General features: G+C 46.8%; 2 protein-coding genes across 2 annotated transcripts; one reads left to right on the top strand and one right to left on the bottom strand.

Annotated features, from left to right (window-relative positions):
• Nucleotides 1–53: 53 nt before the first annotated feature.
• Nucleotides 54–3,000, top strand: LOC136540622 (uncharacterized). The gene is made up of 6 exons (XM_066532618.1): nt 54–528; nt 615–761; nt 2,056–2,151; nt 2,264–2,395; nt 2,481–2,591; nt 2,690–3,000. The coding sequence occupies exons 1-6, from the start codon at nt 69–71 to the stop codon at nt 2,758–2,760; spliced, it is 1,017 nt and encodes a 338-aa protein (XP_066388715.1). The 5' UTR covers nt 54–68; the 3' UTR covers nt 2,761–3,000.
• Nucleotides 3,001–6,537: 3,537 nt separating this feature from the next.
• LOC136540621 (EPIDERMAL PATTERNING FACTOR-like protein 4) lies at nt 6,538–7,975 on the bottom strand. Its single transcript, XM_066532617.1, has 2 exons — nt 7,549–7,975; nt 6,538–7,451 (listed from the first exon to the last, which is right to left on the bottom strand). Exons 1-2 carry the CDS (start codon nt 7,643–7,645, stop codon nt 7,177–7,179), a joined length of 372 nt encoding a protein of 123 aa, XP_066388714.1. The 5' UTR covers nt 7,646–7,975; the 3' UTR covers nt 6,538–7,176.
• Between the last annotated feature and the right edge of the window lie 12,530 nt (nt 7,976–20,505).

The raw sequence follows: 20,505 nt of genomic DNA, 5'->3' as shown, positions 1-20,505 counted from the left end.
CCAATCACACGGCAGTGGCGAGAGGACCGGACACAGGACAAATGACACGTCTGCTGTCAAATGGCCAAATGGGGCCCACGAGTCACTCCTCACGGGCAGCACCACCGCCGCCGCCCACCGCCACAGCCACCTGGGAGCTCGCTTTGACTTCGCCATTTCTTGATCTGCTTGCTGGCTGCTGCATCGTCGAGCCTCGGCGGCCGAGTCAATCCAGGGAGGCGAGAGGCAATAAAAGCTCCCACGCCCCGCATGGCCTCGCCTGCCAACCGCCCCCGTCCCTCCCTTCCCTCCCTCCCACTGAAACGCAACCGCTCGCCCACACACGGAAAAGCGACGACCAACGAACACAACCGACCACACGCGGCGGAGCCGACCCCGACCCCAAGATGCTCGCGGCGGGAGGAAGCCGAGGAGGGGTTCCCTGCGCCGCCGCGCCCGCGCTCGTGGCGGTGGCGCTCCTGGCCCTCAGCGCCGTCGCCGCCGCCGACTTCTTCTCCCCTCTCGCCCCCATCTTCTCCCCCGTCATCAGTAAGCGCGCGACGAGCACCCTCCTGAGTCCTGACTCTCCGAAGTCCGAACCCCGATCCTTGACGATTCTTCTCATTCGGTCGCAGACTCCATATGCAGCACGGTGGCCTGCGGGCAGGGCAACTGCACGGTGGCGCCGGGCACGCTGGGCTACCGCTGCGACTGCCGCCCGGGCTGGACGCAGCTCCACGTCGGCGACAGCCTCAGGTTCCTGCCCTGCGTCATCCCCAACTGTAAGCAGGACACGCTCCTCCGATCCATCAGCTCACTCCTCTGTTCTGTATTGTAAAGTACAGCACATACATATACTATCAGTGATTCACTGAATATTCTGCTTTCTTTACTAGTCATCACTCTCGCGTCGCGCGTGTTGCGTTGCCTGGTTGGGCTAGCTTACAAGTCACGAATGGCCTGCCAGCACATCTGAGCTAACACCATCCGCCATCCGCACCGTGCGTGCTTCCTTCTTGTTTGTTGCCGTCAGGGTCGACGCATAGGCATAACTAACTGCCACCCCAGCTTGTCTTCTCCTGTCTGCTTTATTTGAGTATATGATCATTTTGCTGATTTGCTTCCTGATGGTCCGGGTGTGTACGGATATTGGGAGAGTAGTGCGCACTCATCATCAGTTCTGCCAGATTCAGTAGGTAGGGTACTAGTACTAGTATACCAAACTTCGCCGGATCATGTTCTGCTCCTGCCAGCTCAAAGGTCTTCAGAGCGGATATGTTGAATTCGGGACCGAATCATAGAAAGACTTAAAATTTCAGGACATGAAACACGTCTGAAAAAGTCTGATGGCTGCAGTTGTACTTTGCACGCATTATGCATCCACATGTATTGCGTGCAAACCCAATCGGGACTACCGGACTAATGTAATGTTTTTTGAAGGAAAAGTATACTAATGTAATGTTCGGCAAGTCCTTTTTTAGTCAACCTTGGGAAGTACTTTTCATCAGGACTGAAAAGTCTGAATGCATATGGGCCCCGTTCGCTGGTCTGAAACTTGGCTGAAACTGGCTGAAAAATATTGTCCTGGCTTAATTGTTGTTAGAGGAAAACACTGTTCCGGCTGAAAAAAGAAGCCGAACAAGCCGAATATGGGGTAAGCCGAACAGTCTACGGTCTCTTCTACTGCTAGAAGAGAAGACGGTTTCGTAAGCTCAGGGCGTGTCTCCATCAGTAAGAAAAAGGATGGCATTCTTTGGAGTGTTCGGGTGCAGTATCATTTTCGGAGTGACTTTATGCATTTTATGCCACAAGGAAATGCTGCTGAAAATTACATGATGCCTTTTATTAGTCTATTTATTTATTCAGCCTGTATATATATTGAATTCAGCATTCACCCTCGCGTGATTTCTGAATTAATTGCCTGCAGCTACCTCTATCTTCCAACGCCACATACAAATTTAACCAGAATATCCATCAATATCCTTATAGCAACAGCTTTCTTTTTGTCCTGGCAACAGTTTTATTGATGCGTACTAATATCATTTCAAATGATCAGATCATGATATTTCCTTTCAGGTTCCATTGACAGCTCATGTTTCAGTGGTTCACCAGCACCAGCACCGGCACTAGCCCTGACGCCTTTGCCAGCACCTAAAAACTTCTCACTCGACCGTAATTTCCACATCTCATTACTCCTGAAACATATATGGTTTTGCTGTAACCATGATGTTTTCATGCCATATCTGTTGTTTTAAATTCTGCCTCTGCCATTCCACACCTACAGCTTGTGAACTAGCATACTGTGGCGCCGGAGGCACATGTAGGAAGAATGGCTCTGGTGTCAGCTACCACTGTGAGTGCAAGGAGGGTTACAGCAACCTTCTCAACATGACCATGATGCCTTGCTTTCAGAACTGTAAGATCAAACGCCACAAGTGATTTGCCTTGCGAAACACAGGCTGCCATATTTCATCCCATAATAACTCATGGCACCACTGTAGGTTCCTTCGGCGCAGATTGCGCAAGCATAGGTATTCATCCCTCCTCAAACAGCCCTCCTGCACCACCTGGCTCTGAGAGCATTTCTAACCAAGGCGATGCAGCAGCACCAGGTACAAAGTTCTTTCAGATGTCAATGAGGATATGCGTGTGTGTTTTCATATAGGGATTCAGGTAACTAACCTACTGGCGTTTTCTTATAACTCTACAGGATCCATTTCACAGCAAATTCTACTCCCACTGCTGGTGGTGGTCTCACTGGCCGTCGGTCAGGCGATATAGATTGAGGATGGAGCATCCCACGGTAGCACTAGACTGTTTTTATCCACGGGACAGGATAGAGTTGATAGCTTGTTAGGGATACACTTTTGGATGTGTGTTGTACTGCTGCATGGTTACATTTGGTGGTTGATTTGCAGTGTAGGAGATGTAGTTACCCGGATCATTTTATGTTGATATGGAATAAAGTGCTTCTGTGAATACTGGGATAAATAAAGAGACTCTTAGCTTGCTTGCTCTGAACTTCTGATCACATTCAGATAATATGACAGAGCTGCCATTTGCTTCAGAGGACAGAGGATAGTGTCCTTCCTTCTTTTTTCTATATGATATGACTTTTGGGTGACATTGGTATCTGAATGTTCAGAGCCTTTTTTTCTTCAGAGGACAGATAAAATTAGGCTATTTTGATTTTATTGCGTTCAGTTCATCATTTCCTTTTTTTTCTACTCTTATAAAAACAACAAGTAGTAATAAAATTTGTATTTACCTGGCAATGCACGGTGTTGTGCTAGTTAAAATAGAAGGAACACGCTAAGTATTTGTATTCGCCAGAATCATTTGAAATACTTTATTATTATAAGATTTATCTTCCTCTCAGTTTCATAGAAGTGAACCACATAACAGGCCATAAAGCCGGCGTGTTTCCTTTCCATGAACAGTAATGATGGGCTACGACGGACATGTAATGGCCCGAGAGTCCTAGTGCCTTTTCATGGGCCCAGAGTCTTCCATCAACATATGGACCTCCACAGCTTCTTCAGTAGAGATTTGTCTTTGGGCCTCCGGCGACTGGAAATAAACTATAGTACTTGCTGGTCGGATAATGTGTTCGTGGATGGCGAAACTGTCGAAACATGTCTTGAGGTATGTCAAAGCTCTGTAAAACTAGTAGAAACTGCCAATTTTGTAGGCACGCATTATGCTGAAATACTGAAAAATAGTACTAAACCCAGTAGTAATTAACAATGCAAAAACTGCAAATTGACCATCCACTTGCATTGCATCCACCATGAACATATTTAGACTGTGCAACTGACAAGGCTAACTGACTGACTGACTGAGTTGTTGCTGTCCATCACACCATCACGTTTGGTTCTCCAAATGAAATCAGCAGGGCAATCCAGTGCAGCGCATTGCATGCGCTCCGAGACACGCAGGTCGCTCCCCATGTTTCCCCAGCTACAGAAGCTGGCCTGCATCGTCGGACAAGAAAGATGCTTGTTTCTCTGTTACTACGAGCACCAACAGCTGGGGGGCTGTTTTCAGATTGTTCCTTGTTTCTGTGTTACTGCTCCGCGTTCTAGGCCGTTCGACGGGTATTAAAGTCGACGGAGAGAAAAATATTATAGATTAGCTGGTAAGCTGGCTCATAAGTTCAGATTGTAGCTTGTCCCTTGGATCTGTGTTACTGCTCCGCGTTCTATTCTACGAGCACCAAGTGGTTGCGCTGCTCACGAACAGGAACAGCAACAGCAACGGGGCGAGCGAGCATGAGCATGAGCATCGCATTGCTCCAAGAGCAAGCAACGTTGCTCCCAAGAATACTGTTAGAAGAAAGCAAACAGGCGAAGCTTTGGCAGCTGCGCCGGCGCAAACTGCGACGGTGCCCAACCCAACCGCCCACTGCTCACACCCTTTTTCGTTTCGAGAGAAAACGGGAGCTGTAGAACTGTAGACAGGTTCAAGAAGCCAGTTTTTCAGGGAGAGCATCGTCGTCACTCGTCAGTTGGATAAGCACACAGATTTTGCTCTTTCTCCTACGTACTGTGCTTCTCAGCAGCGTCTTCTATCTATGTAAAACAGCAGTACTTATCGGGATGAACTGTAATAAGTTTCTCTTTTGCTTGGTGCTTGGTGTTAAGGCTGTAATGATGCTCTCTTATCTCCTTACTCCTTAGCCATCTGACTCTAAGACAGAGTTTAGGCTAGGAGCTCTGTTTTGTGCTCTCTGTAGTTCTTTCCTTCTTAATCGAACTCATGTACTTCCGTTTATCTTTAAATGGAAATGGGGATGGCCTTCGCGTGGAACGGCAGTAGTTATTATATCAGTAAATTGCCCGTCACGGACCTCGTTGTTCTTACTAGTAATATTTTTGTACTTATCTTTGTCATTATTATTATCCAGATTCCAACAGCAGCTGGCTGCTACGAAATGAGAGTGACGCATTAGTACTTGCCGAGAGCCTGTAAGCTGTAACCCTTTTTAGGACTCTTGTTCCATCTCCGGCCAGCTTCACAGTAGGCTTTTAAAAATTGCTCGAGGACAAGGCTCAGTGTCCCTGCTATTAGCAGGGCTTCTTTCGGAGTTGCAGCTATTCTTTTTTTCCAGTTTTACCGAGTTTTTTTTTCCAGTATTATAGTGCATAAGATTCTCTTAGACGAGCAACCCTTGAAAACAAGGCCTCACCACCCTCCCAACAGTATGCCCAGAAAATTTTCTTGCTAAAAAAATAATAAATATATAAAAATATCGCTAGCTCGAAATTTGAAGCGTCCAACGGTACAAGGCGAGAGGAATGAGCAAAGGTTGAAGAGGAGCAAGCAATGAGCAAACCCACCATTTTCGCAAGGGAAAGCTGCAGGTGCTGGCCTCAAGGTGCGTGCCTGAATGACACAAAAATGGAGCCTAGCCTGCCAAGGAAGGATTATAATGCAACGATGACTAGCCCTGGGCCTGATGGGCATGCAGTAGATCAGCCTACTACTAGCCCATGTAATGTGGCATTCAGATCTCAGACTCGGACAGCAAAAACAAAAGCATTAGTAAAATATTTTTTCTTCAGCAAAAACAAAAGTAGCTCTAGGGAACTTATGTTGATTTGACGCGAGTAAAGCAGCAGCAGCATAGTGTCACTGGCTGTGGCAGAGACGAGGAAAAGGCCGGCGTAGCCACTGTTGCTTGACATTGTGTATGCGCAGCTTGTTTTCCTTTTATTATTTCGAGGAGTCCAGTAGCTTCTGTAAAAGCTGGGCTCAAGTACTGTATGGCTACATCCTCCTGTTATTCGCGCCACTGTTTCCCCCTTTCCTCATCTTTTCATCGTTTGGGGGCTCGCTCGACCTGCTTTTCTGTGAGGTTGAGTACTTGTACTGCTTAAATATATTTATTACAAAAAAAAATGTTTAACTATTAATAGAATGTCTAATGATGTTTAATATGCACCATACATTTTGATATTTTTTATATATTTAATCTAACTTTAAAAACTTAACTTATCGAGAATGACATGTATCCTTCATTTTTAGATGAAGGGAGTACCTAAATCGATCTCTCTTCCCGCAACCTATGGGTTTGTTCTGTGCTAGTACCTTTGCTTTACTGCACAACCGCGTAAGCCAAAGCCAAAGTCGGAGCAAAGGTATCGGAAAGGCAGCTTCACCTCCGTAAGTCGAAGCTAGACGACACAATGGCCTGTTTAGTTCCAAATAAATCACCTATTTATAAGTTAAAAATTAAAATAAGTGATTTATTTATAAGTCACTCCTACTTATAAGTTTTAAGTTGGTTCATCCTTCTTAAAACTTATAAGTCACACTTTTCTACGTGGGACCCACATCTTTAATGAGCTTATAAATCATTTACAACCAAACGGATATGATCTGGTTTTCAGTACCTCCTGACTGCACGGATGCACTGGCCATAAGATGAGATTAGACAACCCTGCCCTGATGACAGGCAAGGGCCTGAAGGAAGAAATGGTTTTCAGGTCTCATCCCCTAGCTCGATCTATCCAGAGCAACGAGATGACAAAGATTTAGAATAACTTAAGAGTACAAGATGATCAAAGTTATTATGCTTGGATGACCATCGCACAGATCATAATCGCATAAAAGTCAGTATGTCCGAACGACCAAGAAGTCCACAGAATCACAGCACAGATCATAATCGCAGGGACTACATCCCAAGAATTGTAGCGAAAGGAAACGGCAGGAAGCAGAAGGCAGAAAAAGAAGAACAAAAATGGCGACACCGACGTCTCTCTCTTTGTACTCACAACACACAACCGGTTACTTACAACATAGAGTAGGGAGTATCAGACTAGCTCGTGTATCAGCCTCCAAGAACTCTGCAAATGTTCTTCCAATCATTAGAATGGTACTAGAATCGAGGCCTCCATCCATGTTCCATGGTCTGTTATCTCGGGCAAATTTCTTGTTCGTCTCGTGTCCTCTTCTCACCAAGAACCTTCTTTTTTTTTTCCTTGCCGTGTTTCTCCATGTCCCTCTCTACACCAGCAGCAGCACCAGTAGAGCTAGCCTCCTCTAGTCCCCTGCGTGCAGTACGTGCAGGCAGCAGCTGCATCGTCGTGGCTGTAGAGTGAGCTCCAGCGAAGCACCAGCGCCAGCACCAGCACCAGCATCAGCGTGTGCGCAGCAGGGAGAGGTGGCGCCGCCGTTGCCGGGTCAGGGGTTCGATCAGGGCATGAAGAGCTTGTTGCCGCACTTGCAGCGCCAGGCCTCCGGGTAGTACTCGAGCGGGAAGATCCGGCCGGGCTGGATGGCGACGTGGACGGGGCGGCAGGGGTGGCAGCCCCCGCAGCGGCTGCGGCACGTGGGCGGCGACGACCCCGGCCCCACCAGCCCCCGCCGCGCCGCCGCGCCGCTCCCGTCCCAGGACCAGAAGTACCCGTCCTCCTTGGTCGTCGTCGTCGGCGCCACCCCGCCGCTCCCCCTCGCCGGCGTGCACGTCCCTGCAGAAAGGCAAGACAAGACAAGACAGCTCAGGCTCGGCATGTGCTGCGGCCGTGTGCGTGCGTGCGTGTGTGTGAGAGTGGCTTAGTGCAATACCGAAGGCGGAGAAGAGCAGCAGGAGGACGAAGAGCAGCAGGGCGGCGGACATGCCCCGTCGTCGCCGGCCCCAGGCGCTGCTCGGCGGCCAGCCCATGGACGGCCACGCGCTCGTGAGAGCAGATCCCGCTCGCTCGCGCCGCCGCGCCGGGCTCGGAGGCGGAGCAAGGTACTGCAGCTGACGAGCTCGCTAGGCCCCGGGAGGGAGAGAGAGAGCGACTGAGGCTGAGACTGGGACTGAAACTGAGTGAGAGAGCTGAGAGCGTGCTCGTGGTCGCGAGTCAATTGGCACGCATGGACCGCGCACGCGCTCGCTCGGGCGGGAGCGGCGGTGGCCTCTTGCCTCTCTGGTCTGGTGGGGGTGTAGAGCGGGCGTGATGGCTGGCTGGCACCCTTTGCTTGCTATTTGGAGCAGCTAGCCAGCGCGAGCGGAGCTGCCGGCTGGCGCTACGCACAAGAGCGGGGGAGGCAGCAATTCAGAGCAGAAAAAGAGGCGGGTGCCGTGGGTGGTGGTTTTGGTTGCGTTTGGGCGTCGCGGCGTGCGGGCAGCGGGCAGGGGACCCGAGCTAGTAGTCACCCCCGTCCCTCGTGCGTCTGGCCAGGTGGGCGCAGGCGCGCAGCAATTCGGGGGCTCGCAGTCTCTGGGTGGGGTGGGGTCTCTCTATCTCTCTCTGCCTCGCGATTCGTGAGGGTCCGGCCCGGCTCGGGCTCTCCGTCCCCTTCCCCGGGGCCTGGGCGCCTGGCCCTGGTCCGGCGTGCTGGGTTGCGTTGCCGTGCCGCCCACACGCGCCGCCTGATCGCTCACTCGGTACGTGCATGCTCTGACTCACTGCCCGGCCGCCCGCCCAGTCCTTTTCAGGAGGCCGGCCGGCCATCAGCTGTGCTCTGCTCTAGTTTTACCAGCAGTAATCAGGCCGCGCGCCCTTAGTTAGTACGCTGATTACGGCTGCGTTAATCTCGCTTGCTTAATTAGATGCAGATGCTGATGGGGTCTAGTACCAACTAGTCTACCCACTCCACTGTAGAAGAACCATCCCTCCACAGTGGCTGCGCTTGCGCGCGCGTTATGTTACCTGTACGGAAGATGGGCATTTATAGGCTTTTACCTAGATTCCTCCTAGTAGATGCAAAAGCCATCGCACCCGAATCCGAGTTTTTTTATATTTTGATTTTTTTTTTAGTTTCTCACGAATAAACCTCTAACAGAAAAAATTTAAAAAATAGATTCTTAGCTCGGCGGTATTGATGCTGGCACCGAGCTAACACGTCTCGGCATCAACGGAAAGAATTCAAAAAATGAATCATTAGCTCAGCATTATTGGTGCTGGCGCCGAGCTAACACATCTCGGTGCCAGCGTCTCTGGCGCCGAGCTTCTGGGCATGGTAGATGATATGACAGTGATCTCGGCGCCAGTCACTCTGGCACCGAGCTCACTGCCATTTAACTCTGGGCAACCTTCCTGTCCGAGCATTCTTCCTCTTCTTTCTCCTCCCTTTCGGGTTTTTTCTCTCCCCACTTCACCCTACCTCACGAATCAGCATATTAGACTTTGAAAACTTTGATTTGATCCGTAGATCTTCGAGAGCAAGGTATCCTCGCTCCCCTCCTAATTTTTTCGCATCGATTCGGTATGTATTAGTCGGATTTTTGAACGTAATAATCGTCATTACTTAGGGTTTCATTGTATCCATCAATATATGTATTATAGAACCGTAGGATGATGCCAAGACGTGGAAAAGCTAGCAAACCTAGACGCATGTAGTTATGTTATGGTTCATTGTTGTGCATCAAATGGAAAACCCTAGGTTTATGGTTTAATGTTAACTGCTTTGAGTTCTTAGAACGAAATTTGTTGTATTGTAGTTATGGTTCTCATTGACATTTATTTGTGATGTTTTGATTTATGTTTGTTAAATTACATCCGTTTTGTTAGATGTAAGAAATGTTTCGGGAGGAGTTTTAGCAAAAATGGGGTCGTCCTCGAGAATTATACCCCGACACGTCTAGCAAAGATGTTCCCGTCCCTCCCAACCTTTCTGTCCCTAACTGTGACTGTGGTTTTTCAGCCCATGTTTTTCAATCGAAACATCCAGACACAGCGGCGCATTGTTTCTACACATGCAGTCGTTTTAATGTAAGAAATTGTTTCCACTATCCTTTTTCTTTATTTATGTAAGTATTCTACTAATATTATGTTACAATCTCGTTGTGTAGGACCATGAGAGGTGCTTCTTCTTTTAGTGGATCAACGGTGCAGACAAGTTTGATCCTAGGTACCTCTTTTTCGACGATTGGTTTAGAGAGAGACATCCATGTGAACACTTCAAGTGGTGGGTTCCACCCCCCTAACCCGCCGCCAATGACGACTAAGGAGAAGCGCCTAGCCGCAGTTAGACGACTCAAGGAACCTCCTCTGTGCGATTGTAGAGATCGAGCTGTGATAAACTCTAAGAATACATTAGAGTTTGTGTGTCCAAACAAGCATGAAGTAAGTGTGTATGTGTTGAAATGTTGAGCTATATGTGTTCACATACTAATGTCTCCTTATTTAGGTGTTTTTAATGGCTAAGTATCATTTCAGGGAGTGGTTGTATGGTCCTAAGAATCAATGGCTAGAAGAACCACGAGAAGTTAAGGAAAAGAAGAAAGAAAGGGTAATTTACAAAGCACCTCCTGTCATGTGCGAATGTGGTGTTAAATCCAACTATGGCCTAGTCCCTTCGGAGCTTGGAATAGACTATTATTGCGGCTATATGGTTGAGTATGATGAGATTGATTATTTTTGCGGTAAACATGAAATCGTATTTTATTTCTTTTGCTAAGACATATATGATAGAATTTTTTGTTTGAATAGAGCACTAGAAAATACAGGTGGAAATGTTATAATGGTCAAGCTAAGTTCTTGAATGAACTGAACAAGAGGCAAGTAATTGCACGGAAGAGGAGATATGGACCTGACTACGTCAACCTATTCATTAAATATCATAAAAAAGATATGTGAGTTTGCTAGACAACGTGGTATTTATAACCCGATCGATGTTGGGCTTAACAAATAGGGATTGGAGAGACGGATGACGTTAGAGGAGGAGAGGGCAAGAAATGAGGCAAGAGAGGAGACATGAGTACAGATGCAGGTCTTGAACGAGCATGTTGTTGTATTATGTGACAGTGAGTGCTTCAAAGTATTTTTTTTGTTGTATGATTTTAAATGTAATATAATCACATTGCTAACTTATTGCATTTTATACATGAAGGAATTGGTTGCAGCGAGGAACATACCGCAGAGCTGGCTCGTGCAAGGTATGAGGAGAAGAAGTTAGATGAGCATAGATCATGAGTTGATTGCACCGTTCAATCACCGATTGTGTTGTCTGATGAAGGGGACGAGGATGAGGACGACACCGGTAGACTCAGTGAGCTCATTGCTCTAGCAGAGGTGGACTTGTAGGCACAAGAGGATGAGGATGATACTGGCAGACTGAGCGAGCTCATCGCTCTAGCAGAGGTAGGGTTGCAGGTGGAGCAGGCAGAGGAAGGTACTGGCAGACTGAGCGAGCTCATCGGTCTAGTAGAGGCGGGCTTACAGGCGGAGGAGGATGACGACGCGTTCTTCACTTAGGCCACAGCGGCCGTAGATGAAGCGGAGGCCGCTTACTATAGGCGATAGGCAGGTCAAAGCAACACAGGTGAGCCTAGCCATGGCAACAGGATTGTAGTTGAGGACTGGTACTCGGATGATGAGTTGGTTACTCAGTATGTTTCAAACTAAAGATTTGGAAGTGCATTTGCCCCTATGTCTACTATCGGCACGTACTTCTAGTATTATTATGTTGTGTAATGTGGCATAGTATTGAACTTTTAATTATGTGGTTGTTTTTATTATTTATGGTCTTAATATTCCACTTAATGATACAGACGTATTGAAATATGAACACGTGCTGCAAATAAAACCTAACGACGTATGGTATTATATAATTCAATATACTAAACAAATGAAATAGCATGTGAGAACATGTACCGAACCTAGGTACAGAGTTTCATTCGACTAAACCTAACATGCGTTAGGTAATTAAACCAAACAACAAGCACATAGATGTGGCATGTGAATAACATAAAGTCGTCCTAATAGTGCGGCCACATAGCAAATTGTATTGCACCTTCTCCATAGTAGCCTTCCGTTGTTGTTGGTGGTGGTGGCGGGGGAGGCCCCTTGTTCTTGTGGTTAGGGCAGGTGCAATATGAATCATTGCAAAGTGCCTCCTATGAATCAGCACCATTATTGTTGTCGTACTGTCCGTCGTCCTTGTAACTGTTGCTAACTTCCCTTTCTAGGTCGAAGATACGGTCATGTAGGTAGTAGATGTACTCCGTATGCGGATAAATAGGTCAAGGATCGACCCACCTACTGAACCCATAGTTGTCTTCGGCCAAGGAAGACTACAATAAGTATGTCGTGTAAGTTATATACAAGAGGAACATATTAAACAAACTAATAGTAATAGCAATTATCCATGCTCGTGGGTATTTGAAGAAACGACGACCTCCATCTATTTCCTCGGTGAACATTTGCACTAGGCAGTCCTCACCATGCATGCATTTTGGCCACCCTTCTTTCCGTTCATCGTATCCTCTTAGTGGTGCCTCTTTGGTGAAATTATTTTTGCTCTCAACTAGAAACCTCTCATAAAGAGCTTCCTCAAAGAAATTGGGACCAAGAGGACCCTCCCACCTAATGGTAGTTCCCTTCCCCTTTCCTCTTCCTCTAGACGACCCTCCAGACATTGGTACTGCAACGAAAGAATAATTAAGGAGTGTTCTTCTTCCTTGTTGTGTGTGTGAATAAGAGGGAGTGGGTGGTTATTTATAGGTTGAGAGGAGGAATGGAGGCCTCTCACTATGCCATGTCAGTGATCCGTGTGCCTCTTCACCTCGGCCCTTGGATCAAATAGTCATAAGATAGATGGTGGAGATAGAGTGGAGTTGTGCTTCCTTGCATGCCAGTACTATGTCAGTGATGTGATAAATCGCTGCTGTCCTTGTATCTGAAAAGTCTATTTTTATTGTCTAAAAAGCATAGATTCGTTCACTATTGCTTGGTAACCCTAGATTTATCTACAAAGCGTATGTACGGTACGTTTGGATTATACATGTTCTAATAAATTTATAGTTTATCTGTGTACTACATGTGTGCCTTTGTAGCAGTGTAGTATGATTAATGTTTCATGAAAAATATTCGCAAGAGTTTTCCTTATTTTGTGAGCATCCACAGTTACAAACAGAGACATCATTATATATTCCAAATATTTCATCATCCAAGGAGCAAAATACAACCACAACGAACATCACAACCAACATAATATGTCCCGCACAGTCCAAATAGTCCACAATGTCCATACAGTCCTAAATAATTATACAAAAGTAAATACAAAATCCATAATAGTGCATACTAACAGGTACCAAATCCCTCACTGCCTCCTACTCTTGCCCTTACCCTTTGACCCAGAGCGCTCATACCTGGAGTGTAAGGATCACGCGGACGACATCGTCTAGTGCCTAGAGGCGATGTAGGATGAGTCAAGAGAGCATCATGGAGCTGAGAGGGGCCAAGCTCCTCATGCCTCTTGTCCACGTCGTCATCGTCGTCTTCCTCGTCCTCGTCCCCGTCCCTTGTAGCTGCTTGGCTAGGGGAACCTAAGCCTCCTCTGCATGCGGAAGGAATGTACATGTCTTGTGTCGTGTCTGTCCTGCAACCACAACGACCAGCCACACGGCGTAGACGACGGGACAACCTCTGTTGTATAAAACTATGTTAACTAAAAGAATCTAACGTATTAATGATATGTTTGAAAGAATATTTTTAATCTTACGTCCAGGAAGCCATGTATGTAGTCATCATTGACTCTCGGCCGAATGTGCTCAATCTCTTCAACTGAGCATTTGAATGTATTGCCCTACAACAAAGTTCTCAGTAATAATACTTCTGAACAGACAGCAATAGGTTTTGTTTTCTTTTGTAAAAGAATCTAACGTATTATAAGGGTGATACAGCTCGAATGTGGCACTAACTAAAATAGATAACTCCTAATGTCGGTCCAAGAACACCTAATGTACTGTTGTGCAACTTAACGTAAAAAAATAAGGCAATTGCCTTACCACTCTGTCCAAGATCGGTCCTGCCTCCACCTGCCTTCCTGCACGAGTCGATTGGTCGTACGTCGTGTCTTCATCATCGGAGGACTCGATGTTGGTGTAGTCATCTTCTGTCCACTATACCCTCAGCCTGCAACGTGTCGCACGCTGGTACCAAGATTGGTACCGCCTGAACTCACAGTTCATGTGTGGCTCATTATTGCCATCCACATTGTCGTGCATCTCCTCCCATTGCTCAATGAAGGACTGGTGGTGCCTCTCTGAGTCAAAAATCTTCTTGTTCTTCTGACGATCCAACCTGCACGTATGTCATCGTTACTTGAATTCATGTACATGTAACCATATTAATAGAAATGGACCATCATGAGACATTTGAAATATCAAAACACTTACTTGTGTAAGTCAACGCCAGTCGAGAACATAGCCATAGGCCAAAGCTGTCTTACTCCAAATTGGCGTGCAACCCTATCTGGCAAGTGAAACTCGAAAGTATAGAAGCAGATTAGAGGGCAACTCATCCTATAAAAGTCATCGTTGAACCCACAAACATTGCTCAACTAAAAAGGAAGTGCGCCCTCTCCACCATACGACTCCCACTCCACCTGCAACATGTCCAAAAAGGATGTTAGATGGTATACTAATCATTTTCAAAGAAGCATAGAAAATAAAATTTACTTACGCTAGACATCGTCAGCGTGTCTAGCTTATTCGTGAACTTAATGTACGCCTGGTCTAACCTCACGTACGGAACCCTGACCTGGTCCCAAAGGTACGCCCACATCAGCTGCCGACTTGGAGGCTGACCTTGGAACCACTCACAACGAGCCAAAACCTCTGGACGACCAACTGGAAGACAAGCCCACATCCACAGCTGTAAAAGGTACACGCATCCACCAAGTGATGGGTTGAACAAAGACTGACGACACCCCTCGCACAGCTGCCGGTATAAACAACACAAGACTCCAGAGCCCTAGCTATAGTGACCCGCCTGGTCCTAGTCACTAAGGCAGTGGATCCACATCCAGGACGCACTATCATCCGTGGCATCAGGGAAGAGAACATAGGCAAATAGGTGTAGGATCCACGCCCTATAGTAGTACCCAACTGTCTCCTCAGGGCATTGCGCAAACTCTTCCCGTAGCCAAGAGATGGAAACTCTAGAAGTGCGAGCCCCTTGCTCGCCAAACTCACGCCCAAAGAAGGCCTCCACTCGTGCTCTCCAGCCCCCTGACCTGCACTACCCGGTGACTGGGTTATCGTGAATCCTTAGGCCTAGCATCTTCTAACAGTCCTAGAGCATGACTGTCATCTCCCCAAAATGTAGGTGGAAGCTATGAGTCTCCGGCCGTCACCTATATTAAAGACAAAGCAAGATTACTTGTCAAAAAGTCAATCGCATGAACAAATGGCCATGAATGGAGGCAATGATTCAATTTAATACCTGTCAACCAACATAGTTATGGCTGCTGAGTTGAACTTGGGCAACCCACGACGGGCCTGAAAAGAGATGACATCTAGGCCAGCTCTTTGCAGGAAAGGAGTGTACCTATCATCGTACCGCATATCCAAGAACCTATTGTGGGTTCTAGGACGAAGGAGTAGAAGGTCCTGCATCGAATAAAATATAGTCTCCTATTACTTCACGAACACATGTACGCTCACCAAATTTTGAACAAAACTTAAAGATTATTACCTGCCCCAGTGCTATGAGACGTCCTCGGTGGGTCGCCTCGTACGTCGGGTCGAGTAGGTGGAATTGCTCCATCCTAGAAAAAAGTGAATGAATTAGAATTTCAATAGACAATGAGAAATGAACTTAGAAATGTATAAGTAATTGACACAAATACAAGCATAAATTGAGACATGCATAAATAATTAAATGAATACGACAAATATAAAATAATAAAATCAACCAATAGTCCCACCTCACTAATCTACCAATGGCAACTTCGTGAATTGTGGCCAAGTCTATCGCACTTGCCGCACTTGTACTACTCGGGGTCAGTAACAAATGGAGTTTCTCTCCCATGCCTCATTCTTTTAGGTATCTAATCCATAACCATCCAGTGCCTTGTCCTCTGCCTTGATCCACGCTTATTCCAATGGTAAGCTGAGTCCGCAATGTACTTCGGCCCATCATATGGAGGCCACTGTCTAGGGTCCCAGAAAGGCACGAAGCGGGGCTCCATGTGTGCACAAGCATGTCGACACTAAACTTGTGAGGTATCCTCCTCTTGATATTATAGTTGCGATGCCTAGCTACTGCCACTAAATGAGAACATAGAAAGTGGTACTACCTTGGTTTACCATAAGTGCACTTAAAATCTTAGAGGACAACCACATGTATCCTCGACTCTCGGACCTCGCCATCGGACGTTGTACCGCCCCTATGCTCGACCTGATAAGTCCATGTGGCATGGTCAAAGCATGTAACCTCATGTGTGCTAGTCCTTTCTCTTGCCTTCTCTAGGTGTGCCTTTGGTTTCGGTGCCCATATCTCTCCATCACTCCACAACTGCAATGCATGAACGTGTCTATCGTTGAACCAAGCAACAAGCTTATAGATGGTGAATTGAACGATTGTATTCACGAGCATACCACGTATCTCCAATAGCAACTTATTGAATGACTCCACCATATTGCTGCACTGAAACTCATACCTCCATCCACCGGCGTCATGAGCTTTTGTCCATTTCTCCAAATCCCTCATCAAACCTGTGATCCATTGTCTACCTTCTGCATTTGATGCGGTTCTGACCTGCTCCAATTTTTCCAGAAAGTACTTATCCTCAAGCTATCGAGCAGCCTCCTAGAACAAATCAAAGTTACCCTTCACACCATTCTTCCGGAGTAGATTCTCGGCAAGGTGTCGAGTACACCAACGATGGTGCAAAGGTGTATACCCCTCTATCTGCTCTCGCACGACATTAAGTATGCCCTGGTGCCTATCAGATATGATGCCAACCTCCCTGCCAGGCCCAACCATGTGTATCCGAACTAGCCTCAAGAACCATCCCCAACTGTCATTGTTCTTCTTCTCAACCAAAGCAAATGCCAAAGGAACCAACCTGTTATTTGCGTCATAGGATATGGCTATAAGAAGTGTGCCCTGGTATTTGCTAATTAAGAATGTACCATCAATGGAGAAGATAGGACGACAGTGCCTAAAGGCCTCGACATAATGAGGGAAGCACCAGAAGGCACGGAAGAATATCTGCCTCCCATCCTTCTATGCATTAGGTTTTGGGATGTACTCATAATGCATGCCTGGATTCACCGCTTTGATTGCATTAAAAAGAACTGGTAGCTGCTCATACCTATCCTCCTAGTCCCCATATATCATCTTCCACGCTCGCTGCTTAGCCCTCTATGCTTTACCATAAGTTATCACATATCCTCCATACAACGCCCCAATAGTCCTGATAATTGTCCTCACCTTCATGTTGGGTTCTCCCTATAAAATTCTCATCAACAGCTTGGCAATGAAGGTAGATGTCAACTGTCGATGCCTCAGTATCAGCTCATGGTCAGCATAGTTGTGTGGCCTGACAACTTTTGTGATCTTCTATTTTTCAGTTACCTGTTGCTTTCTTGCACAAACCCTCCATGGGTAGCGTTCCTTGTCACACACAACTGTGTAATGGCGCTTTGTATATGAATGTAATACCCTATAAGGCCTCTTTTATATCACTACAAAAGCCTACAACCACCTCTTCAAAGAAGGGAGGTCATTGAACACCCTCCCATTCTCAATTACCATGTTAGGACCGGCCTTAGGAGCTTCTAGGAGCTCATCATCACATCCTTCTGTAAACACCTGATCAGAATAAGTAAGATCGCTGAACTCGTGAACTCTAGGATCACGGCGGCTAGGAAAGATACGCCTCATCATCTCAACATCACTCTCCGTCAGCTCTCCAACAGGGCAATCATCATCAGAATCAAGAGCCCTAGCCATCTCATATGGCTCCGAATCATGCATAATTTCAACACTATTGGAGCCACAAAATCCATCTCCAAAGTGTATTTGCACAGCAACAGGGGGTACATCCACATTCTCAGGAATGTCTCCTACAACATCAGTAGAGAAATGAGGAAAGAATGAAAGAAATAGATGTAAGGAATAGGGTAAGCTCCCAAAAACATGAGTCTGACATGGAAACATGAGTCTGACAACCATCTTATAAGGAGGATCTGCCATGGAAACATGAGTCTGTGTCAAAGGGATCTCATAAGGAGGATCTGCCATGGAAACATGAGTCTGACAACCATCTTCAACTACCGCATTGGGGGCAGATTGAGCATCAGGAACTGTAGGTGCAATCTCCACATGCAGATAAGGTTCTGAAATGGGAGGGTCGATGTGTGCCTGATGATCCATTGCTGGGGTAAACCCATGAGGGATGGGATCGACTAACACCCAACGCACAAGTGCACAACCACGTCCAAACATTGCAGCTGGCTCTTCATAGCCAATCTCACATAGTTCTCCCACTGATCCACACAACTAATTGAGATCATTCGTATGAATATGTTAGGAGGAGAACCTAGGTGCAGTACACCATCAACTGCAATGACATCATCTCCAAGGCAATGCAGCTCCTCCCGAGCCCTTGCAACCATCTCACTAAATAAAGACCTATCATTAAATGGCACAGGCACGCTTTGTATGTCAACAAACTCAACATATCCATAGCGATCGCTTTCAACGGTGCCTCCATGATATATGGTAACTAAGTTGTCCATCTAATTCGAACACGTAATGAAACACATGTCATTTAGTCCAAATTAGACGATAGATAGTACCTAACAAATACTTTCTAACTACAAACTAAGTAAATAAGGTAACAACTACGTATATATAATGTACTCACTAAATAGCTAGATCATATGTAGTTAACTACATATCTAAGTAGCTATCTAACTATATCTATATACCTATGTATCTATGTTTCCATCTATCGACATATATATATCACTATATCACTAACTAAATCAACTACCTGAGTCATCACATAAACTAGTAAATAACAAATACCAACTAAGTAGGTACATTCCATATTCATAATTTTTACCGTTCCAACGACTGATCCGCGAACGTCGACGGAGTCGCAGCGGACGAAGGGCATGGGTCAGGCCAACGGTGGCACAGCCGGCCACTGTAGGTGGCGAGGTCGGCGGTGGCACGGCCAATGACAGCGGTGGTGCGCAGCGGGCGCGGGATGCCCGGGGCTCCGCACGGTGAGTCCGACTTGATGAGCGTAGGAGGCACGGCGGCCGTGGCCGAGGGCGGTGGTGGAGGGCGGCAAGGCGAGGTGCGGAACATCCGCTGGGGCATGGCATGGGGCTGCCTTAGGGCTACCGTAGAGCTCAAGGCGCGCAAGCTACCGCGGTGGCGTGGTGCGGCGTGGTGCTGACCGGCGCGGGCGTTGGCACGGCGTGGGCTCGAGCGTGGGAGCGGGCACGAGCGCGGCGTGGGTGAGGGCGGTCGGTGGACGAAGGGCGCGGGCAGCGACGGTGGCGGTGGCGTGGAGCTCAGCTATCCTAGGGTGAGAGAGGGAGAGGAAGAGATGAAGAGAGGCACGGGCCATAGGTATTAAAGACTCAGCGCCAGTCACTCTGGCGCCGAGCTCGACGCCAAGATCTATGATGCCGAGCTCGGCGCTAGAGTGACTAGCGTCGAGCTCAGTGTCATGTCATCTACCGTGCCCAGGAGCTCGGCGCCAGAGACACTGGCGCCGAGACATGTTAGTTCGGTGCCAGCAACAATGGCGCCGAGTTAAGGGTCTATTTTCTGAATTCTTTCCGCTAGGGGTCTATTTGTGAGAAACTTTCAAAAAAAAGGCCAAAATGTAAAAAATTTGGCATCCAAATCCGTCAATCCTCCATGCATTCGTGTCTGAGATCAATCCATCCATCCACCTGCCCATTTTTTTAATTTGGCCCTTTTTTAAGAAAATTTATGTTTGGCCCTTGGGAGATGTAAACTCATATTTGGACCTTGGGGTCGGCATCAGGACTCATGGCATAGAGCTAACACGTCTTGACGCCACAGATCTTGGCTCCAAGGTGCCTATCCATGCACAACAGGGCATCCTAGGAGGCGCTGACGTGGCCAGTACCTCGGCACCATGTATTCTGGCACCAAGCATGGATTCAAAAGCCACGGTCAAGTTTCCCTTACCGAGGCTGCTCTCATTTCTTTCTCCCCCCTCTCAGTTTCTTCCTCTCCCTAACCCATCCAATCTCTTGAATCGACGAATTTGACCTTGGATACTTTGATTTGATCCATACATCTTTGCAAGCAAGATATCCTCTCTCCCCTTATCATTTTTATGCATTGATTTGGTATATATTACGTCTATTTTGTAACCCTAGATACGTTATTACCTAATGTTTGAAGTGATTTTTTATTTTTTGTATTATGTAACGGTAGCATGCCAAGGCGTGATAAAGCTACTAAGCCAAGAAAATCTCTTATCATTGTGTTATATTATGTTTTCATTTATGCGCAACAAATAGAAAACCCCTAGGTTTAGGGTTTAATGCTCATTGCTTTCGGTTCTTAGAACAAATTTGGTTCAATTGTAGTTATGGCTGGATGACTGAAAATGCCTTCGACCCGTTGCCTCTGCCTAGTGGTGTTCCAGTGCCCATGTGCTTTTGCGGTGATCCTTGCAAGGTAGCCAAGTCCAATGAAGAGGACATGTATAGGAAGAGGTATTGGATGTGTGTCAATTTTGCGTTTGAGCCTACACTTCGTCAGCGCCGTATTAACAAGATGGTGATAAATTGATATTGTTTAA

The sequence above is a fragment of the Miscanthus floridulus genome, chromosome 2 (assembly GCF_019320115.1).
Source record: "Miscanthus floridulus cultivar M001 chromosome 2, ASM1932011v1, whole genome shotgun sequence".
Lineage (NCBI taxonomy): Eukaryota > Viridiplantae > Streptophyta > Magnoliopsida > Poales > Poaceae > Miscanthus > Miscanthus floridulus.
The sequence above is the reverse complement of the archived record's forward strand: the minus strand, read 5'-3'. Positions and strand labels throughout refer to the sequence as shown.

Coding starts and splice junctions, on each gene's coding strand:
- LOC136540621 (XM_066532617.1), bottom strand. CDS start 7,645: ATGGGCTGGCCGCCGAGCAGCGCCTGGGGCCGGCGACGACGGGGCATG. Junction 7,452..7,548: donor GCTGCTCTTCTCCGCCTTCG/GTATTGCACTAA, acceptor GCCTTTCTGCAG/GGACGTGCACGCCGGCGAGG.
- LOC136540622 (XM_066532618.1), top strand. CDS start 69: ATGGGGCCCACGAGTCACTCCTCACGGGCAGCACCACCGCCGCCGCCC. Junction 2,152..2,263: donor TAAAAACTTCTCACTCGACC/GTAATTTCCACA, acceptor CCACACCTACAG/CTTGTGAACTAGCATACTGT. Junction 2,592..2,689: donor AGGCGATGCAGCAGCACCAG/GTACAAAGTTCT, acceptor ATAACTCTACAG/GATCCATTTCACAGCAAATT.